Below are 17570 nucleotides of genomic sequence, written 5' to 3' on the forward strand. Positions count from 1 at the left end.
TGTAATAGGGGTTTGGCCTAACTAATGACACTCCCCATCTGGCCACCCACTGCCAAAAGACTAAAAGCAGATTCGGACAATATGGGCCTAATCCTGACATAACACCAAATCATGGTTTGTGCTTGCCATAGTTAAGGCCCAAACTACACTTTGAGCTTCCAGAGATACCCCAGGTCAACCATGGTTTAGAGATGTTTGTCTTCTTTAACTTTCCATAGGTTCAGCTATGAGCTTCCATTTCTGTCTCAAGGAAACTTCTTGAGATAAAGCAATGGCTGCAACTGTGATTCTCAACTGTTTTGGTATTAAGGGCTAAGCATAGATCATAAGCTAACTTTAATCCATGGTTTGATATCCTAGCACCAATAAATCATAGCTTCTGGCATTAAATGTTATGCGGATATTAATTTGTTCAAGCATAACACTATGCCATGAATGTGTTGTGTAAATGCAGGCAATACTTTTGAGTACAGTCCATCTAGACATTTAGCATCATATCCCTCAAATGACCAATGTACAATAGATAGCCTTCCCTACCTTGGCACCTTTCATATGTACTGGACTACAACCATAATCCCTAACCATCATACCTACTTGCTTCTTTACAAGAAGTGTATTCCCACAGAATACACCAGGTTAGAGAAGGTTGGTGTAAATTAACAGTTACTGTAAGCTTACTGACTGGGAAATCCTGGATTAGAATAATATGGACTTTTGTTTTTCAGAATGGATAATTGAGGTTTTTTTTTTCTTTTTTAAAGTATTTTGTCTGGAGGTGCAGTCAAGATGAATAATTGGAGCTGCATTCTTATTGTTTCCATTTTAACTACTTGGTGCTGCACAGATGGTCAAACTACCGGTAATGTCATGCTTTGGTATTCAGTGGGATCAGTTATGAAATACCTTTAGTTTTCAGAGGAAAAACAGGCTCAGGGAATAGAAGTAATAACCCACTTTCTGTCAAAGACTGTAGAGCAGCTGTCATTGATCTGAATTCAGCCACAGACTTTCCAGGCTAGGAGAACCTTCCATTTTTGAATGCTGCAGTTGGGCAGCTGTTTGCAAACCTAGTAGCACTGGAGGATGCAAAATAAGGGGAAAGGATGGAAGCCCCAGATGTGAACGGATCTTGCTTCCTCAGTGTTCCTAGATTCTGCAGTTCTCATGTAAAAATAAACTCTCTTGTATATCAGTAGAGTTTATATAGCTGTAATTCCCAGACAGTTTTTGAATTCCAACAGCATTATTCCACTATTTTTGTCCCATGCTCAGTGGTGATAGATTTATAGTTCAAAAACATATGGAAATACAAGTTTGGGAGCTGCTGTCCTAGATTAAAAATACTATCCTGCTTCTACAGAAGAATTAAAAAGCAAATAAAGACCACTGCTGTTCAAAATAAGCAGTAGTCCATTTTTAGCATTTGAGCTTCACAGGGTAGGAGTGGGGGAGAGAAAAAAAATTAATTGAATAGTATATATTTGGGGGGGAAAAGTTGCAACAATAATTGGAGGATAATGATTCATGTGGCATAGTACTTAGTTTTCACCAATAGGCAGCCAGATTGTCCAAAAAAGATCAAAAGCAGGAGCAAATTTCAGAAATTGGACTAGTCATTTAAGCTAATGATCATGGCAGCTAGTGACAGCTAATTTTTAACATTCAATACAGTTTAGGTGAAGATGTCTCCCCCACCAACTGATTAATGGTACAAATGGAAAGCAAACTGTCATGTGTTTCTTCAGTCTGCAGAAAAGCTTCTGTTGCTGATATTGTGTTCATGGTGGATGGATCATGGAGTATAGGACCGAACAACTTCAAAATCATTCAAGACTTTCTATACACATTGGTCAACAGTTTTGACATTGGAGAAGATAAAATTCAAGTTGGGATGATTCAGTATAGTGACAACCCCCACAATGAGTTCTTTTTGAATTTTTTCCATCACAAAGAGGACATTTTAAAGAAAATACAAAAACTGAACTACAGAGGTGGGGGTACCTACACTGGAAAAAGTTTGAAGTTTATGCTAGATGAGCAGTTCAATGAAATGGCTGGAAGTCGACATAGTGAAGGTGTTCCCCAAATTGCAGTAGTGATAACGGATGGGCAAAGTCAAGACAACATTTCTGGGCCAGCAGGAGAAGTCAAGAATGCAGGCATCACACTTTATGCTATAGGCATCAAAGATGCTATTCTGTCTGAGCTTCAGGAAATTGCTAGTGATCCAGATGATACGCATGTTTACAATGTGGAGGATTTTGCTGGCTTGCAAGGTGTCTCCCAACACATACTCCAAGTGTTATGTACTACTGTTGAGGAAGCCTCTCAACACATCATCCACATTTCTCCAGGTAAATCAAAAAGGCTAACTGTCTTCTATATGAAAAAGGCCCTCCTACTCCCCCCCCCATTTTATATATAATAAAATCTAACACTAGTGGCTTGTATAATTTGCAACATCTTATCAGGTGCTAGGCTTGTGGTAAAAAATGGGAATCTGTTGTCCATCAAGCGCATGGCAAAGATGAACCAGCCTCCCCTGCCCCCCTCAACAAGCCTATGCACTCCAGATGCATTAGCACTATAATCCTATAATCCTGGGTATGCAGGGATCTCTGGGGAGGGCTGCCCTGTAGATGAGTAAGGGCATTTTTACTCCTGAGTATAGGGCCACACTAAAATCTGTGCTCCAATTTCTCCAGATTTTAATATTTTCTGCTATGAAAAAAGCTGCTCAGGGTTCTTTAGGATTTATTTTGGTGGTGGTTTTAAGTATATTTTGTTGTAAAGTGGCTAAAACCTCTTCCCTACCTCATTCTCTCTCTCTCTCTCTCTCTCTCACTGCCCTTGTTCCCTGATCTGAAAAAAGGCCCCCCAGGAGCAAGCTTCTCCCCGTCTTTTCAAGGAATGGTGGAAAGCTGAGCAGGCTTCAGACCTTCTAAGAAATAGTTGTGTTATGGAAGGGGGACCACTTCTAGCACTCAACCATCTCATAAGATTAATAGGATAACACTATTCACTGCCCACTATTATTTATTTATTTTTAAAATCATATGCTGCCAATTCCCATTTTGTAGCCGTAAGCAGTTTACAAGATGTTCTTCTTTGGGGGGGAGAAAAGGTCAAGAATTAGTTCTTTCCAAGCAATGTGAATGGCTAAAAAGCACAGCACTTTGAAAGTCCTGAATTCTGCAATCCTATACCCACTTGAATTCAGCATGGTTTACTTCTGTTTATATATGTATCAGATCGCACATTTTAGCCAACCATACATTTTCACGTTCACAGTATTGAGAGGGGTAAAAATAAAATTATGTGAACATTTGTGAGAACGGACTTCCTTTCTTCCTCTCTTTCTCTTCCTTTTCACTAAATGGCCATTTCTGACATAGCATTTTTCTTCACGGGACTATTTTTTCCCCCACTGAACATGGTGGAAAAATCACCACGTATCTATTGGTCTGGAATCAATCCATCTGCAACTGCCCAGAACTCCCTAACCAACTGGCTAAACTGATGTTAGATATCCATGCCTCCTTCTTTAAAACTCCTGGTGTTTTTAGATATCTCTATCAATATCATTCTCAAAAAATGTCCATGGAGAAAGAGGTAAGTGTATCTTATCTGGAAGTGTATCCTATCAGGAATAATTTCATGGGACATTTATTTCATCTGAAGTTTCATAAAATGTGAAAGTTCTACAACAGGCCTGCCAATTGCGTTAGTTGTGATCTATCATTCTGTAAGAATTGGGCTGGCTTCCTAGTGCTATCAGACAGGATATTTTTCAGGCCACCATAGCCTAAGGTGCATTTGGTGAACAATATTTCTTGGAATCACACCTAGGCAAGCAACAGCATCAAAGACAGAGAAAAAGTACACCCTCTTAGTTTAACAGAAACTTGAAGTTCTTACTTACTTGCCTACTTTGCAATCAACAGTCCAAGCATCCTGGAGTTGGGCACTTCAGTTGCTCTTATGTGGACAACTCTAACTTACCAAACCATAGCACAAAAGCCAGTTTATTAATTATTTATTTATTAGACTTATTAGATTTATTATCTGCTGCAATCAAAAGAGATGTAGCTTGAAAGCAGTAGCAGGGCATTATACCAAATACCAAGAGTACTGAAATTGGTTCTCCATCCCTTTATGATTCAGCCACGCACATATTGATCTTACCTTATCCAAGGTATTAGAGCTCATCATTGTTATTCATCACTCCATCTATAAGCTCCTCAGCAGAATACACCAGATGTTCCCTCCAAGCTTCCTTTTAAATGCTGATTTTGATCTTATGCTTTAAGCCTAGCAGTGCATGGAGGTTATTCTGAGATCAGAAGATATTTGGGGCTTTTGAATGAAATTGGTTCAAATTTAGTAGCTAATAACTTTTCAGGCACCGGATATCATTAAGCAAGCTTATATACGGACTGACCTAGGACTAGATAATACTTTTCTGAAGAAATAACTGTCTGATTTCAAAGAAATATTGAAATAATATATTCACACCTATTTTATTTTGGTTCTGACATAACAAATTAAATTCGTTGGAAAAAAGGTTTATATTATTAGAGTAAGGAATTCTCAGGTTGTGTCTGAAGCCAGAAGTAACCTCAGATTGAAAAGGCTAATGAACTCTCCTTTTTCTTCCTTTTAAAAAAATGTATTTCTCATTTAGCATGCCGAAAAGCCACTGTGGCCGACATTGTGTTTTTGGTGGACAGTTCATCAAGCATTGGTGTGGAGAATTTTCAGAAGGTGAAAAATTTTCTGTACACACTGATTTCCAGCCTTCATGTTGGTCACAACCAGGTCAGAATTGGACTGGCCCAGTATAGTGATGAAATCTTTGGAGAGTTTCAGCTAAACCAATATTCTTCAAAAAATGATATTCTAGAACAAATAGAGAAGTTGACCTTCCGGATGGGAAGCACTTACACAGGTGCTGCTTTGGATTTTATCAAGGAAGAATATTTCACTGCATTTTCTGGGAGCAGAATTCAAGAGAACATCCCACAAGTACTCATCCTACTCACAGATGGGGAATCAAATGATGAAATCAAGGTTCCAGCCCACAAATTAAAAGATGAAGGAATCTTAGTTTATGTGGTGGGGATTGGGATCCAGAACACTACTGAGCTTATGAACATTGCAAGCCAACCTTTTAACAAGTTTTTGTTTAATATTGACAATTTTGATATCCTACAAGAACTTACCAGCAATCTTCTTGATACAATGTGCTTTGCTTTGGAAAGCCAGATTAAAGGTAATTAAATTGCCTCTGGGAGTGATGTAACATTTCGGGAGGGATTTTTATTCTTGTTCATGTTAAATTGTGCAGTTTTCCTTTGGGCAAACAGTGCAATTTTCCTTTTGTGTTGTCATAATTCCAGTGATTTCTGTGATACAATGTTTAATTTGGAAAGCTTAAAAGGAAATCAGCACTGAGATTACTTGGAAAGTCAAAGACTTTTTTTTAAAAAAAGTTGCATTTTCAGAGAAAAACTTCAAAACTGAGTATTAAGTTCCACAGACCTTTCAGTGAATTTTCCACCTTATCTCTAAAGGCACTAAAAGGGGGACGGTGGACAATTTTGGCATGCTCTTTTATTTTTTTAAAAAGTCCACTCTTTGAGAGTTGGAGGAGTCATGTTAGATGATGCAAGTACATCACTGCAATGTGAGGATGAACATATTTGCCTTTGGGGATCTGAGGGCATAATTGTGCACCCCTTTTGTACTTTTTGAGGACAAAAAGAGGGAAACCCCCCAAATGCTGTGCTTCCAAAATGGGTGGTTTTGCTGCTGAACATCAGCAGCGTGCTCTGGGGCCCACAAAACAGGAAGTGAAGGTCAGATAAGGGGCTACAGATTGTTTGTCTTTGCACAAGTAACTAATAATGTTGTATCACCTTTATTCCCACTATACAAGACTCTGACAGCTGCCTAAATCCTACATGAGTCTTTTCCAAGTGTATTTCTCAGAGTTCGCTCAAGCAAAATGTATTAAGATGAATGGAATTACAAGAATTTCAGCAACTGAACTATTTTCAGTTTAGAACCAGTATATCCCCACGTGAATTAGAGTAGAGACACTGTGATTATCTTGACCTTTTTCTCAACCGGACTTTAAACTGATAGCAAGGAAGCGTGCAGCTCTATATAACAGTTGTCTTGAATATTTATCAGTCTGGTAAGCAATTCTTAACAGGAATTGAGGTTAAGAGGCAGAGAGATTTGGGCCCCACTCCACAGAAATCATAGCAACTAATTAAATCCAACCTGCCATATATAAGTGATAATCTGTTGGGGCTTTCTGACAAAAGTGGAATTTTGAGAGTATGTGGGTATGCTTTTAAAAAAGTTGCCATGGTAGAACATGGCCAGCCACAAATGAGTTGTAATTATAATGAGGGTTCTATTCCATCTTGCATGCCTTTTAAAAGTTAACTGTTCTATTTTTTCTCCAGCATTTACAAAGCGCTATGCTGATGTTGTTTTCCTTTTGGACTCCTCTGAAAGCATGGGATCCGCCAACTTTGAAAAAGTAAAAAAAATCATTGCCCAGATCGTTGAACAACTAGACATTGGCCCTAAAAAATACCAGATTGGCTTTGCACAGTACAGTGCAGGCGGGCAAGTGGAATTTTTGCTGAACAGATACAAGACGAAGGAAGATATTCTAAACCACATTCAGAGCAGCACCATATTTATGGGAGGCCCTCTGAGGACTGGCAGTGCTCTCCAATTTTTGCGAGAAGTCTATTTTATTGAGAAAGCTGGAAGCCGCCTTAGCCAAGGAACACCACAATTTGCAGTGATTTTCTCCTCAGCTAAATCTGAAGATAATGTCAAGAAAGCTGCAAAGGATCTGAAGAAAATGGGAGTGAATATTGCAACAGTTGGTATCTTACATTCTGACAAGAAAGAAATGGAAAAGATTGCTACCCCTCCTTTAGTTTACCAGGTTGATGATGTAGAGAGCCTTGATCAGGTTCACGAGATCATCATAGATGTTGTGGAAGCACCAGTCCAGCGAGAGTATGACGCTGCCGTAGATGCACATGTGCCAGCAGGTATTGTTATGTCACTAGAAGAAGAACTACACATTAAAATAGGAATGAGGTCAATGTAATTCATCCAGCTTCTACCAACAAAACATTATTGTTCTTATTGTTCCTCATGAAGTCAGTGAACATTCTTTCCTGAATTTTTCTCACTTGGATTTGCTTGAACTAGAATGTCATTAATTCTCAAAAGGACTTCAATAATCAGGGCCATGCAGAGATCTGGATTCAAAGGGGAAAAAGTATTTTGGTGCATTTATGAGTGTTTATATTGCCACTGTTGGCATTTTCTTAAACATGTCTTTTCCTGGAATTAAGGTGGCAGCCATAGCTTCTTTAAATACTGCCAATAGATGCAATGTGCATGTCATAGACACTCTAAATCAACTTTTCCCCTTCAAATCTAGATTGTTAGATAGATCTAGTAATAAAACAATCAACAAAACTTCCAGCAATTTCAGAAGCCTTGTGATATGTCATGATAGACAAGCTCTAATTATATTGTTTATACTATGGGTTTGGGTCAGGGACAATTCCCAAATTTGAACTATGATATAACTCTAATATCTACCTACTGATTCAAACCAGCAATATTTCTGATCAACATCATAAAGTTAAAACAGTCATGGCTGACCTTCTCTTTAACTTCATGGGAGATGGCTTCACCCAAGATAGTTGCATATCAGGGAACTGTTTCCAGTAATGAGCTTCCATTTTGTGGTCCAGCACATAGTTTTGAGTATTGCTCTGGTGTCCTCCTGATGTTTTAAATGGCAGCTCATGTTATCTTCATCCTGCTTGGCTAATGATCATAGTTGGTGGGACTTGTAGTCTAAAATAATATAATCTTCATCAGGAGATGCATTTTCCTTGTTGGCTAAAATGTTCATATGCCTTTAGAAGTGCCTTGGATTAGGGAAAGGAGATGTAGAACAACAAATGCCCCCTGAAGGACCTGGATCTTTCAAATTAAATAAATTCTTGCACAGTGAGGAAATACTGTGAAAACTGTCCTCAGCAGAATTTATTTCCTATCTTTGCATCAGGGTCTCATAAGAACTTATAGCATGGATACACAGATTAGGGAAATGAAGGGATTATTTTCCATTTGACTGGTGTTCTGAGGTTTGGACTAAAAAATAGGCATGTTTAGGCCAAAAAGTAACTTCAATTAATTAATTGTTACAAAATGCAAATCTTGGAGTGGTTTACAATCCATAAAAATGTGCCAGCGAAAACACCACAGTTAGTTTCCATAAAACTCCAAAATACCAGTCCAAGAGGTTCTAATTTAGAGTAAAATAAAATTAAAAGTTAAATATTAAAAAAAAAATTGAAGTACACAAAATACATATTGTAAGGGTGACTACTCCCTATGAATTTAGTATTTCATTTAAATCTCCCTTCTGTTATTCTAAAAATTACAATTTGGTGGCATCTTTTGGAAGACTCTAGGGAGGCCTCACCCAAGGCTTGGAGGGCTACATCTGGCACTAGAGTTTCAGGTTGTGCATTTTGGTTCCATAGATATCTACCTACATATGTTGCCTGTAACCTGTTGGTAGGATTTCTAATTATCTCTCCATCTATTAGTTTTGCTCTTACTTCTTAAACAGTTGAGAGTCAGACAGTAATCTTAAATGCACTTACCTGAGAGTAAGTCTCATGCAACTTCTAAGATTGTATTTTTGTTATCACTTTGCTTTTACTGATTTTTATCTGCTAATTTTATTCATAGTTTGCTCCTCTGCCTCGGTGGCAGACATTGTGTTTCTTGTGGATGAATCCACTCGCGTCGGTCAAAAGAACTTTCAACTAATCAGGACTTTTCTGCTCAAAATAATCAATGCTCTGGAAATTGCCCCAGATAATGTACGAGTTGCCTTGGTACTTTACAGTGATAAGCCAAGATTAGAGTTCAGCCTGAATATGTTTGAAGACAAGTCAGAGGTTGTGAACTATCTGAAAAGATTGCCTTATCGTGGGGGGAAAACACACACGGGTGCTGCTATAGACTTCCTAAGGAAAAAGGTTTTCACCAAGAAAGCAGGGAGCAGGAAAAATCAAGGAGTGCAGCAATTGGCTGTAGTGATCACAGATGGTCAGTCTCTAGATAAGTTCACTGGTCCTGCATCCAAGCTTCGAAGGAAAGGTGTTACAGTTTATGCCGTGGGCATCAAAAACATTTCAGTGAGTAGCCAGCTATACAAAATTGCATCTCATCCCCCAAGGAAGCATGTTACCACCATGGAATCTTTCTTGCAACTATCAAACTTGGAGTATGTTATAAAGAGACAGCTTTGCAATGAAATTGTTTCACAAACACTTGCAATTCCAGTGCGGTTGCGTACCCTGAAGGAAGGTAAGAGAATGATATCTTGATCAATCCCAAATCCTATTTCAATAAACTTTGGTAAATTAGGTGTTGGTAAGTGGTTTTTTGGACTTGCCACTTCTATCGATACACACATATCCCCATTCTTTCTCTCTTTGTCTCTCTCTCTCAGGCAGCTAGTAGGGACCAAAATAGGGCAGGGGATGGATGACATCAAATAAAAGATAGTTGAATCAAGGTGGGCAGATTGCCTTCATCAGCCTTCGCTTATTCTGATTCTACTCACCCCCATTCACCCTTTAGCATAGTCTTCACCTATTACCTTCACCACACTGCACTTCCAGTGTGTAAATTGCCATATCCAGAATTCCCACCATTGTAATCATTATTGAAAATTCTGGGAGTTGTTGTTTGCATATCTGGAAGGCCCTCAGCTTGGAGAAAGCTGAATTAAGTGATGGCAGAAGGCTCTATTACATGAAGGATAAGCAATATGGGCCTCTCCTTTGGCTGGCCAGGGTGTTCTTTTTCACTGAAAATAGTGAAATTTGTGGTCCAATCCCTTATCATGACTGGAAAAGAAGCTATAGCTGTGTTTAACAGCCAGCAAAGAAGCCTGTGGTACCTATGTGCAAAGGAATCCTGTTTCCCCTCCCTTTGGATTTAGGCTTCAGAGTAAAGGAATTGTCATTCTTACCTTCCCCTTTCTTTCCTTTCCATTAGGCTGTGAAGAGACAGAGGAAGCAGACATTTATTTCTTGATTGATGGTTCTGGCAGTATAGAACCACCTGATTTCCATGACATGAAAGTCTTCATGATTGAACTGATCAGCATGTTCCAGGTTGGCCCTGATCAAGTTCGTTTTGGGGTAGTTCAGTATGGAAGTGTTCCCAAGAAAGAGTTTCTGATTGACCAGTACCACACAGTGGCCCAATTAAAGAAAGCCATCAAAGCGATCCAGCAAATTGGTCATGGTACTAGAACTGGAGATGCTTTATGGTACATGCAGAATCTGTTCAAAACTTCAGCCAGGGACAAGGTCCCCCAGTTCCTCATTGTTGTTACAGATGGTAAATCCCAGGATCAAGTGACCAAAGCTGCAGAAGAGCTGCGGAGTGCAGGGATTGTTGTATATGCCATAGGCATCAAGAATGCTATAAAAGGAGAACTAGAAGATATAGCTGGGACCAAAGACCGGATGTTTTTTGTGAATGATTTTGATTCCCTAAAGCTCATCAAACATGATATTGTGCGGGATATTTGTTCTCCTGAGGGTAAGGTGTTTTCCTCAATGTAATATTCTCAAACTTTAATCATAACAAATCTTCTGAAGGCCTCATATATGGAAACAAATTGCATTTAACTGCACTAATGGTATTTTTCCTACACTGGTCATATTTATGTTTGCCAAGCAATACCTGAAAAGAATTCACCTTTATTGAATTATTATTTAAAAGGACAACACTCTTCTTCTTAATCTCCACCTTTTTGGGGTGATTATTAAGGGACAAGGTATCCCATGGGAAAGCCATACAGATGACAGTTGCTTCAAGTACAGAAGCCTTTGTGTGAGGTTCACTTTTGGCTGTATTTATTTCTTAGAGATATAGGGTAGCTAAGACTCATTCAAGAAAAGTCATGAGGCTAAATTCATGAGAGAAAAGAAGTAGCTTTCACTTCTTATTAAATGAGAACTTGACAATAAGAATCATGAACAAGAAAGTTAAAATAATGAAATAATGCATAGTATAGCTAGTAGCAACCCTTATACCACATACCAGTTACTAAATTCAAAGCCTTAAATTCTAAGTTAATTCCATACCAAGAAAAGAATAATGATCTTACCCACATTAAAGCACAGCTGGAGGGAGTGTGTCATAGATGTTCCATTCTCTCCTTCCTGTGACTCCCTTCCTTCTTTTTTTATAATTGTTTCAAAGGGAGTTTCTGCTGTCCCTACAAGATCTGCAAGCAGAGATAACTAAGGGAGGCAACTTCAAAGTGTTTCCCTGGATGAGACCATTCGAGCTCCTGGCTAGGCTTCCCAGTAAGTCCACACACCTTGGTGACTTCTGCCTGGATTGTTATCCAAGCATGGTTGCTGCTAAACTTCAGTGTGCTGTGCTTTCACATCTTTTTTATCAGAGAGCTCCACAGGAGTGTGCCTGCTTTCCATGAAAACCAGGCACTCAACCTATCTTTAGAAAATGGCTGCGGAATTGTCTTTTTATGAAATATGCTGACACTTTACCATTAGGTTTGATGGTTCTCATAGGTATCTCCATTTCTGGACAGTAGTTACAACATCAGCATTATGTAAGCCAGTGGTACATCTGGCAAGTTTCATGGGTTTTCTAAAAGCAGAGAATTTCTGATATTGGGGTTGCATTGAAGTGTATTATCATCTTAAGTGCATTCAAAGATAATGCAACTTTTTGGTGCTCATACCAGGCACCAGAATGGTGAAACATTTCATTTGGTTCTGTGATGGAATGCAATAGAGCACCAGGTTCTCAGGAAGGAGGGAGCACATTGCAGGAAGTGTGTGTGTGTGGGCGGGGGGCGGGGGGAGACAAGAGGCAGCACAGTCTGGAGCAGGAGCGTTGGAAGAGGAAGAGACTTAGCATAGCCACTCCCTAGAATCTCCCAAGGTATATCCACTAGGTTAGGGTAGTACAGATCAGTCTGGCAAGATTCTGTCTATATGGTGTAAGCAATAAAAGAACTGAACTTGGCTGGACTGTTTCCCTGTTGTTCTTGGGCTGGGCCTAACAGGTTCTTAGAATATATTGAGAGAAAAATGCAGATCAGAGCATGGATAAAAAATGATGCATAGATTTCTCTGATGCAAGGCTTCTGGGAGTTGAAGTCCACATATCTTAAAGTTGTCAAGTTTGAAAAACACTGGTTTAGAGCATAGGATGTGGTATTAGTGACTTTCTCAGTATACCAAGCTGAGGCTTAACACAAGTTGTGTGTGAACACAGTGAGACAGTTGTAACTATGTCTCACTATGGGTCAAGAATGGACGCCATAAGGAGAGTTTTCAAATCCTGTTCTTTGATCACCACATATCTGATCTAACTTGTAAAGTGGTGGAATGAGAAGGCTGAGATTTCTGTGGTTCCAGAAATGGTAAGAGGGATTTATAGAATGTAATGAATTAATTATTTTAAAAGAGATGTAAGATTTTGAATTGCAAAATTTGAAAGCTTGCCAGTTTATTTAGCAACATATATTAGTTCAGTAGAAGGTGTCATCTTACTACATAATTCTCAGTGTAAATGTGAAGAACACTGGATTCTACTGGTATTTTTCTTAGGAAATTACAACTGTATTAAAACAATCAGTCATAATATAAAACAGAAAAGCTACTGTTCATTGTTTCTCCCTAGCATGTGTCTATTATAAATGAGGGATTATAGGGATTTCAATGTATACATATAGTTAGCTGAGCAAAACCCAACAAAATCCAGCTGCAGTGTAAAGTAGGAAAAGTTTCTTAAAACTCCTGAGTCATTAATCTTGCATTATTTTAGGAAGCTGAAAAAAGCTCATATTGTTTAAAGAGTGGAAACTTAGTTGCAAAGTTGAACTGCAGCCTAGGTTCTGGAGAATCTCTGTTAAGGAATATGGTAAGAATGACATCAGAATAGACATTATGTAGAGTCAGAGAACATTAGGTTGGCAGATGCCAAAGTCTCATTGATTTGAATCATAGAAATGCCCTATTGCTGTGCCTGTCACATTTTTCATATTTATTTAATATGTTTACGTTTCTTTTTCATTTGTTTGTCTACTTTCAGCCTGTAAAAATTTGAAAGCTGACATAATTTTGCTAATTGATACATCAGAAAGCATGACTCATCTTGAATTTGAACAGATCAAGGATTTCATCGAGTTAATTGTGAATAAGTCTGATGTTGGGGCTGATAAGGTTCGGATTGGGCTGCTCCAGTTTGGCTTCACTCCAGAAGAAGTTTTCCCACTGAACAAGTACAATAACAAGGGTGACCTGAGGAAAGCAATCACTACAATGAGGCAGGTTCAGGAAGGAGCCAGAATTGGAAAAGCTCTAGACTTTGCTTCCCCTTATTTTGACTCATCCGAAGGAAGACGTTTGGGTGTAAAACAATATTTGATAGTGGTCACAGATGAAGAATCTAGCGATGATGTGAGAAGAGCAGCCAGAGCACTCAGGAAGAAAGGTGTTGTCATCTATGCCATTGGAATACTGAAAGCAAACAACTCCCAGCTTTTAGACATTGCTGGCACTCAGGACAAAGTATTTTTGGAGGATTATGTTGAGTCCCTCATGTTTCTGGTTAAGCCGATTCTGTTTGAAATTTGCAACCCTGGGGAGGGTAAGTACAGAAGCATGAAATTTCCTGTCTTCAGAAAATCATGGGGCACACTCTCTCCATACTTTCTGCTATAGCCCAGAACCATAGATTGCCAGGGTCAAAGTCTATCATTGTAACATTATGTGGGAATGACCTTGGGAGATAGGAGGGAGAGCTGTAGACTGGACAACCAGTGGGTAAAAAATGTCTTAGCCCACAGAAGGAGGGAGGGCATGGGAAACATTTCAGAAGGGACCCTCCCTAGTTTTCTGGAGAGTAAAAGGGAGAAATACTTTCAGTCTTACAAGACTCTGTTAATGTAACCTTCCAATAGACCAGATAGAGCTGGTACTCCTGGTTGTGCTTCTTGTCTGGACTACCTCTCAGGGCTAGCAATCATGCAGAAAACAACAGCAAAAGGTCTGAGGACAGGGCTAATGTTACCCTGCAGCCTGCTCTCTATCCCCTAAATAAACCTGCTGTTCCCAAGTGTAGTGCTCATTAGCCAGTTTGAAAAGTAATATTTAAGTACTAATCAAATTGCTTTCAGACAACAAAATATCTCCATCTCTCCTTAGGCTCTATCCAGCCATGCTGATGTTTTTAGTAGCTAAACCCTCATTTGTAGCATGTTTTATTTTCTCCATCTGTCTCCATTTTTAAAAATCTTTGTTGTGATTAAACACACAAAATTTGGACTACAATCTATTTCATCAAATACATGTAATATTGCTGTGAAAAATGAATATATACATATACATATATATATTTCTTTCACAGAAATAATAAATTATGAAGTTTGAAGGAAATGTAATGGAGATGATACAGTATCCTTCCTTCCTTCCTTCCTTCCTTCCTTCCTTCCTTCCTTCCTTCCTTCCTTCCTTCCTTCCTTCCTTCCTTCCAAAAAAAAATGGATTCTCTTACATTTTATCCATATAAGAACATATTTTGGAGGGACAGTTGGTTTAGAAAAAGCAACTTGTTCAAAATCAGCCAATAGGCTTCATAGTCTCCCTAGCTCTCTACTGCACAAAATGATCATATTTACCATTTCCTCCACCCTGCATGATGGCTGCCTACATACTCCTGAGAAAAATATCCATGCATCTGATGAAGTCCATATACTTTTATACGATATTACGTGTGTTATGCCACAAGATGTTTTGCAAGCTGCCCTTGATCAGAGAGAGAGAGAGAGAGAGAGAGAGAAAGAGAGAGAGAGAAATTTTCTAGTATAATTGTTAGATGCTAAGGGAGTAGAAAGTGCTCTGGTTCTTTCAATAAATTTTAAGGCAGTTTGGATAATTCAGGTTGTGTCAGCCCCAAGATGTAGATCAGACCAAGAAATCAACTCCACATTAAATCTAAAGCTACTTTGATTAAGAATGGCTATAGTAACAGAATCTTGCAAGACTGATTATGGTTTCTGTCCTCCCTCACTCATGTGAATTAGAGGGGTGTCAGTCGCATTTTTCCTTCATTGTTTGGGCTTAAGCAATGTTTCCCTCCTCGTTGCTTTGGTAACTGATCTCTACTCTCTCCATCAAGGTCATCTTCCTTATTCTTGACAGATTGCCCTTGCCAAATGCTGTATATTAATTATTATGAATCCTACCTTGCTTTAACCACTGTGTTTCATGGGTGTAGACCTCTGGATGTTGCTGAATTACAGCTTTCAGCAATCCCTCCCCATAGACTGTTCTTCCTAGGGCTTCTGAGAGCTATAGTTTATAACATCTGGACAGCCACCTATTCTCCACTTTTGCTTTATTCTTTGGCTCCCATTTTAATCCCACCTTTTAGCAATTCATCTTTTTCAAAGAGGTATCTTAATGGTTAACAGCAAGGTTGAAGAAGCACTTGATGCTAGATCAGTGTTTCTCAACCTTGGCAACTTTAAGATGTGTGGACTTCAACTTCCAGAATTCCCCAGCTAGCCATGGAATTCTGGGAGTTGAAGTCCACATGTCTTAAAGTTGCTAAGGTTGAGAAACACTTTGCTAGCTTACAGAGGCAGAAAAGCAGAAATTTAACAGTGTTATTTTGCTTTTTCAATGGCAGTATGCAAGCGAACTGAAGTGGCTGACATCATCTTTGTAGTTCATGGATCCAGAGACGTTACAGATCTGCAGTTCAAGGGGATACAATGGCTCATGGAAGCAATAGTGGATGACTCTGTGGTGGGCAAAGACAATGTTCAGTTTGGGGCTGTTGTCTTTGGCACTGAACCTATAGCACAATTTCAGCTAAACACATATTCCACAAAATTTCAACTCAAGGAAGCCATTCAAAAGCTGGCTCCTTTAAGAGAATTCACCTTTACAGCAAGAGCTTTGAATTTTGCAAGGGAACAATTTGGTGCTGCTTATGGTGGCCGTTCATCATTCCTAGGTATCACAAAGTTCATCGTCCTTATCACAGATGAACCAACAACACCCACAGATAGACCTAATCTCCCAGCAGCAGCTTGGGCTTTGAAGCAAGAAGGCATCCAGGTCATTGCTGTTGGGATAGATGAAGCTAGTAGAACAGAACTAGCAGAAATAGTTGGTGAGAATAGAAGATGGTTTTTTACTCCAAGTTACAATGCACTGGAAAGTTTATATCAAAACATCACTTATCTTATATGTGATGAATCAAAACCAGGTAACTAGAACCTTTATTTATGTATGTTTATGTACACATTTGCGTTATTATTAGCATTCATTATATATTGCCACACTAAACTGAATCTACTTCTCTATCTGGTGAGTAAAGCCCCGTGGGGTGGATTGGAGGAATTGAATTGGAGACTACTTGAACATCTTCCCTCTGCAGTCCTTCATTCTGTTCCTGGCTTCTGTTAGCTTGGCAAAGATAACTTCTAAAAACTTGCATCTTGGCCAAATGAGAAGCATCTGCCATACGTAACTTTTGGCAAGACTGGACTACCTTTTGTCAGTATGGAAGATTGCAAACTTTTGGTAGAGGGTTAGGTTGAGATGTTTCTTTGGCTTTTTCAAATTGCAGAAAGCTTCGTTTTAGGATTGCACAATACAGTTTTCATGTGTTTCCTAGCACATTGCTGATTTCAGCCATTGTATCACTGAATTTGAGCAAAATCTCTGAAGGCTTCAAAAAAGAAAAAAAAAGTGTGTGTGTGTTGTGAGGGAAATGCTCAAGAGCTGCATGTAGTCTTCGGGTTAAACATGGCCTGTCCCTGGCCATTATAGGACAACACCAGAAAAGAAACAAGGAAGAGGGAAGAAGCACAGTCAACAGGAGACACTCTCAAAAAGTTCAATTTTAATACAATTAGGCCCTCAAGCATATTACATTTATTTGTTTTAGTAATATATCAACACATAAAGAGCCTGAAAAAACCCTCTTAAGCATAAAACATGTAAATATACAGAAACTGCAATATCATAATAGTCGGGAATCAGGTGGTATATGCATTTAATAAATAACTTTTATAATTATTTAATTATAAAATTAATAATAAATAATAATAATTTGTCATAGCAAGGAAAGGACAACCTGTCTCAAAATTAAAATGTCCAGAGTTTATATCTGAGCCTCAGTTCTCTATTTTTCTTTTTGAACTCTGAGAAACATCCCATAGAATTTAGCTGCCTTTATACATATCTCAGCATATGGGTTGCAAAGTAAATAGAAAGCAAGTAATGTTGGGCTTGGACATATCTCTTTGTTCATTTTTTTGATCTCCCTTGATGTAAGCCACAGTAGCATGATGCATCACACTTATTGGATGCTGTACCAGTGCTGGAAACTGTTGATACCAAATCATGCTATCGGACTTACCCTGAATGGCC

At 38.8% G+C, this 17570-nt stretch overlaps 1 protein-coding gene across 1 annotated transcript in view; it reads left to right on the forward strand.

Moving 5' to 3' along the window:
• LOC103066465 (collagen alpha-4(VI) chain-like) overlaps window positions 1-17570 on the forward strand; it is an 85972-nt gene that overhangs the window by 12906 nt on the left and 55496 nt on the right. Inside the window, exons 3-10 of the mRNA XM_088150886.1 lie at window positions 762-859; window positions 1746-2354; window positions 4685-5272; window positions 6477-7082; window positions 8812-9435; window positions 10132-10683; window positions 13216-13773; window positions 15817-16401. Coding sequence (XP_088007012.1) covers window positions 787-859; window positions 1746-2354; window positions 4685-5272; window positions 6477-7082; window positions 8812-9435; window positions 10132-10683; window positions 13216-13773; window positions 15817-16401 — 4195 coding nt within the window. The 5' untranslated portion in view covers window positions 762-786. The remainder of the gene's footprint in view (window positions 1-761; window positions 860-1745; window positions 2355-4684; window positions 5273-6476; window positions 7083-8811; window positions 9436-10131; window positions 10684-13215; window positions 13774-15816; window positions 16402-17570) is intronic.

Source organism: Python bivittatus, unplaced genomic scaffold (genome assembly GCF_059951505.1).
Source record: "Python bivittatus isolate LINGU-HERP-01145 unplaced genomic scaffold, Pbiv_v1 ctg000610_np1212, whole genome shotgun sequence".
NCBI lineage: Eukaryota > Metazoa > Chordata > Lepidosauria > Squamata > Pythonidae > Python > Python bivittatus.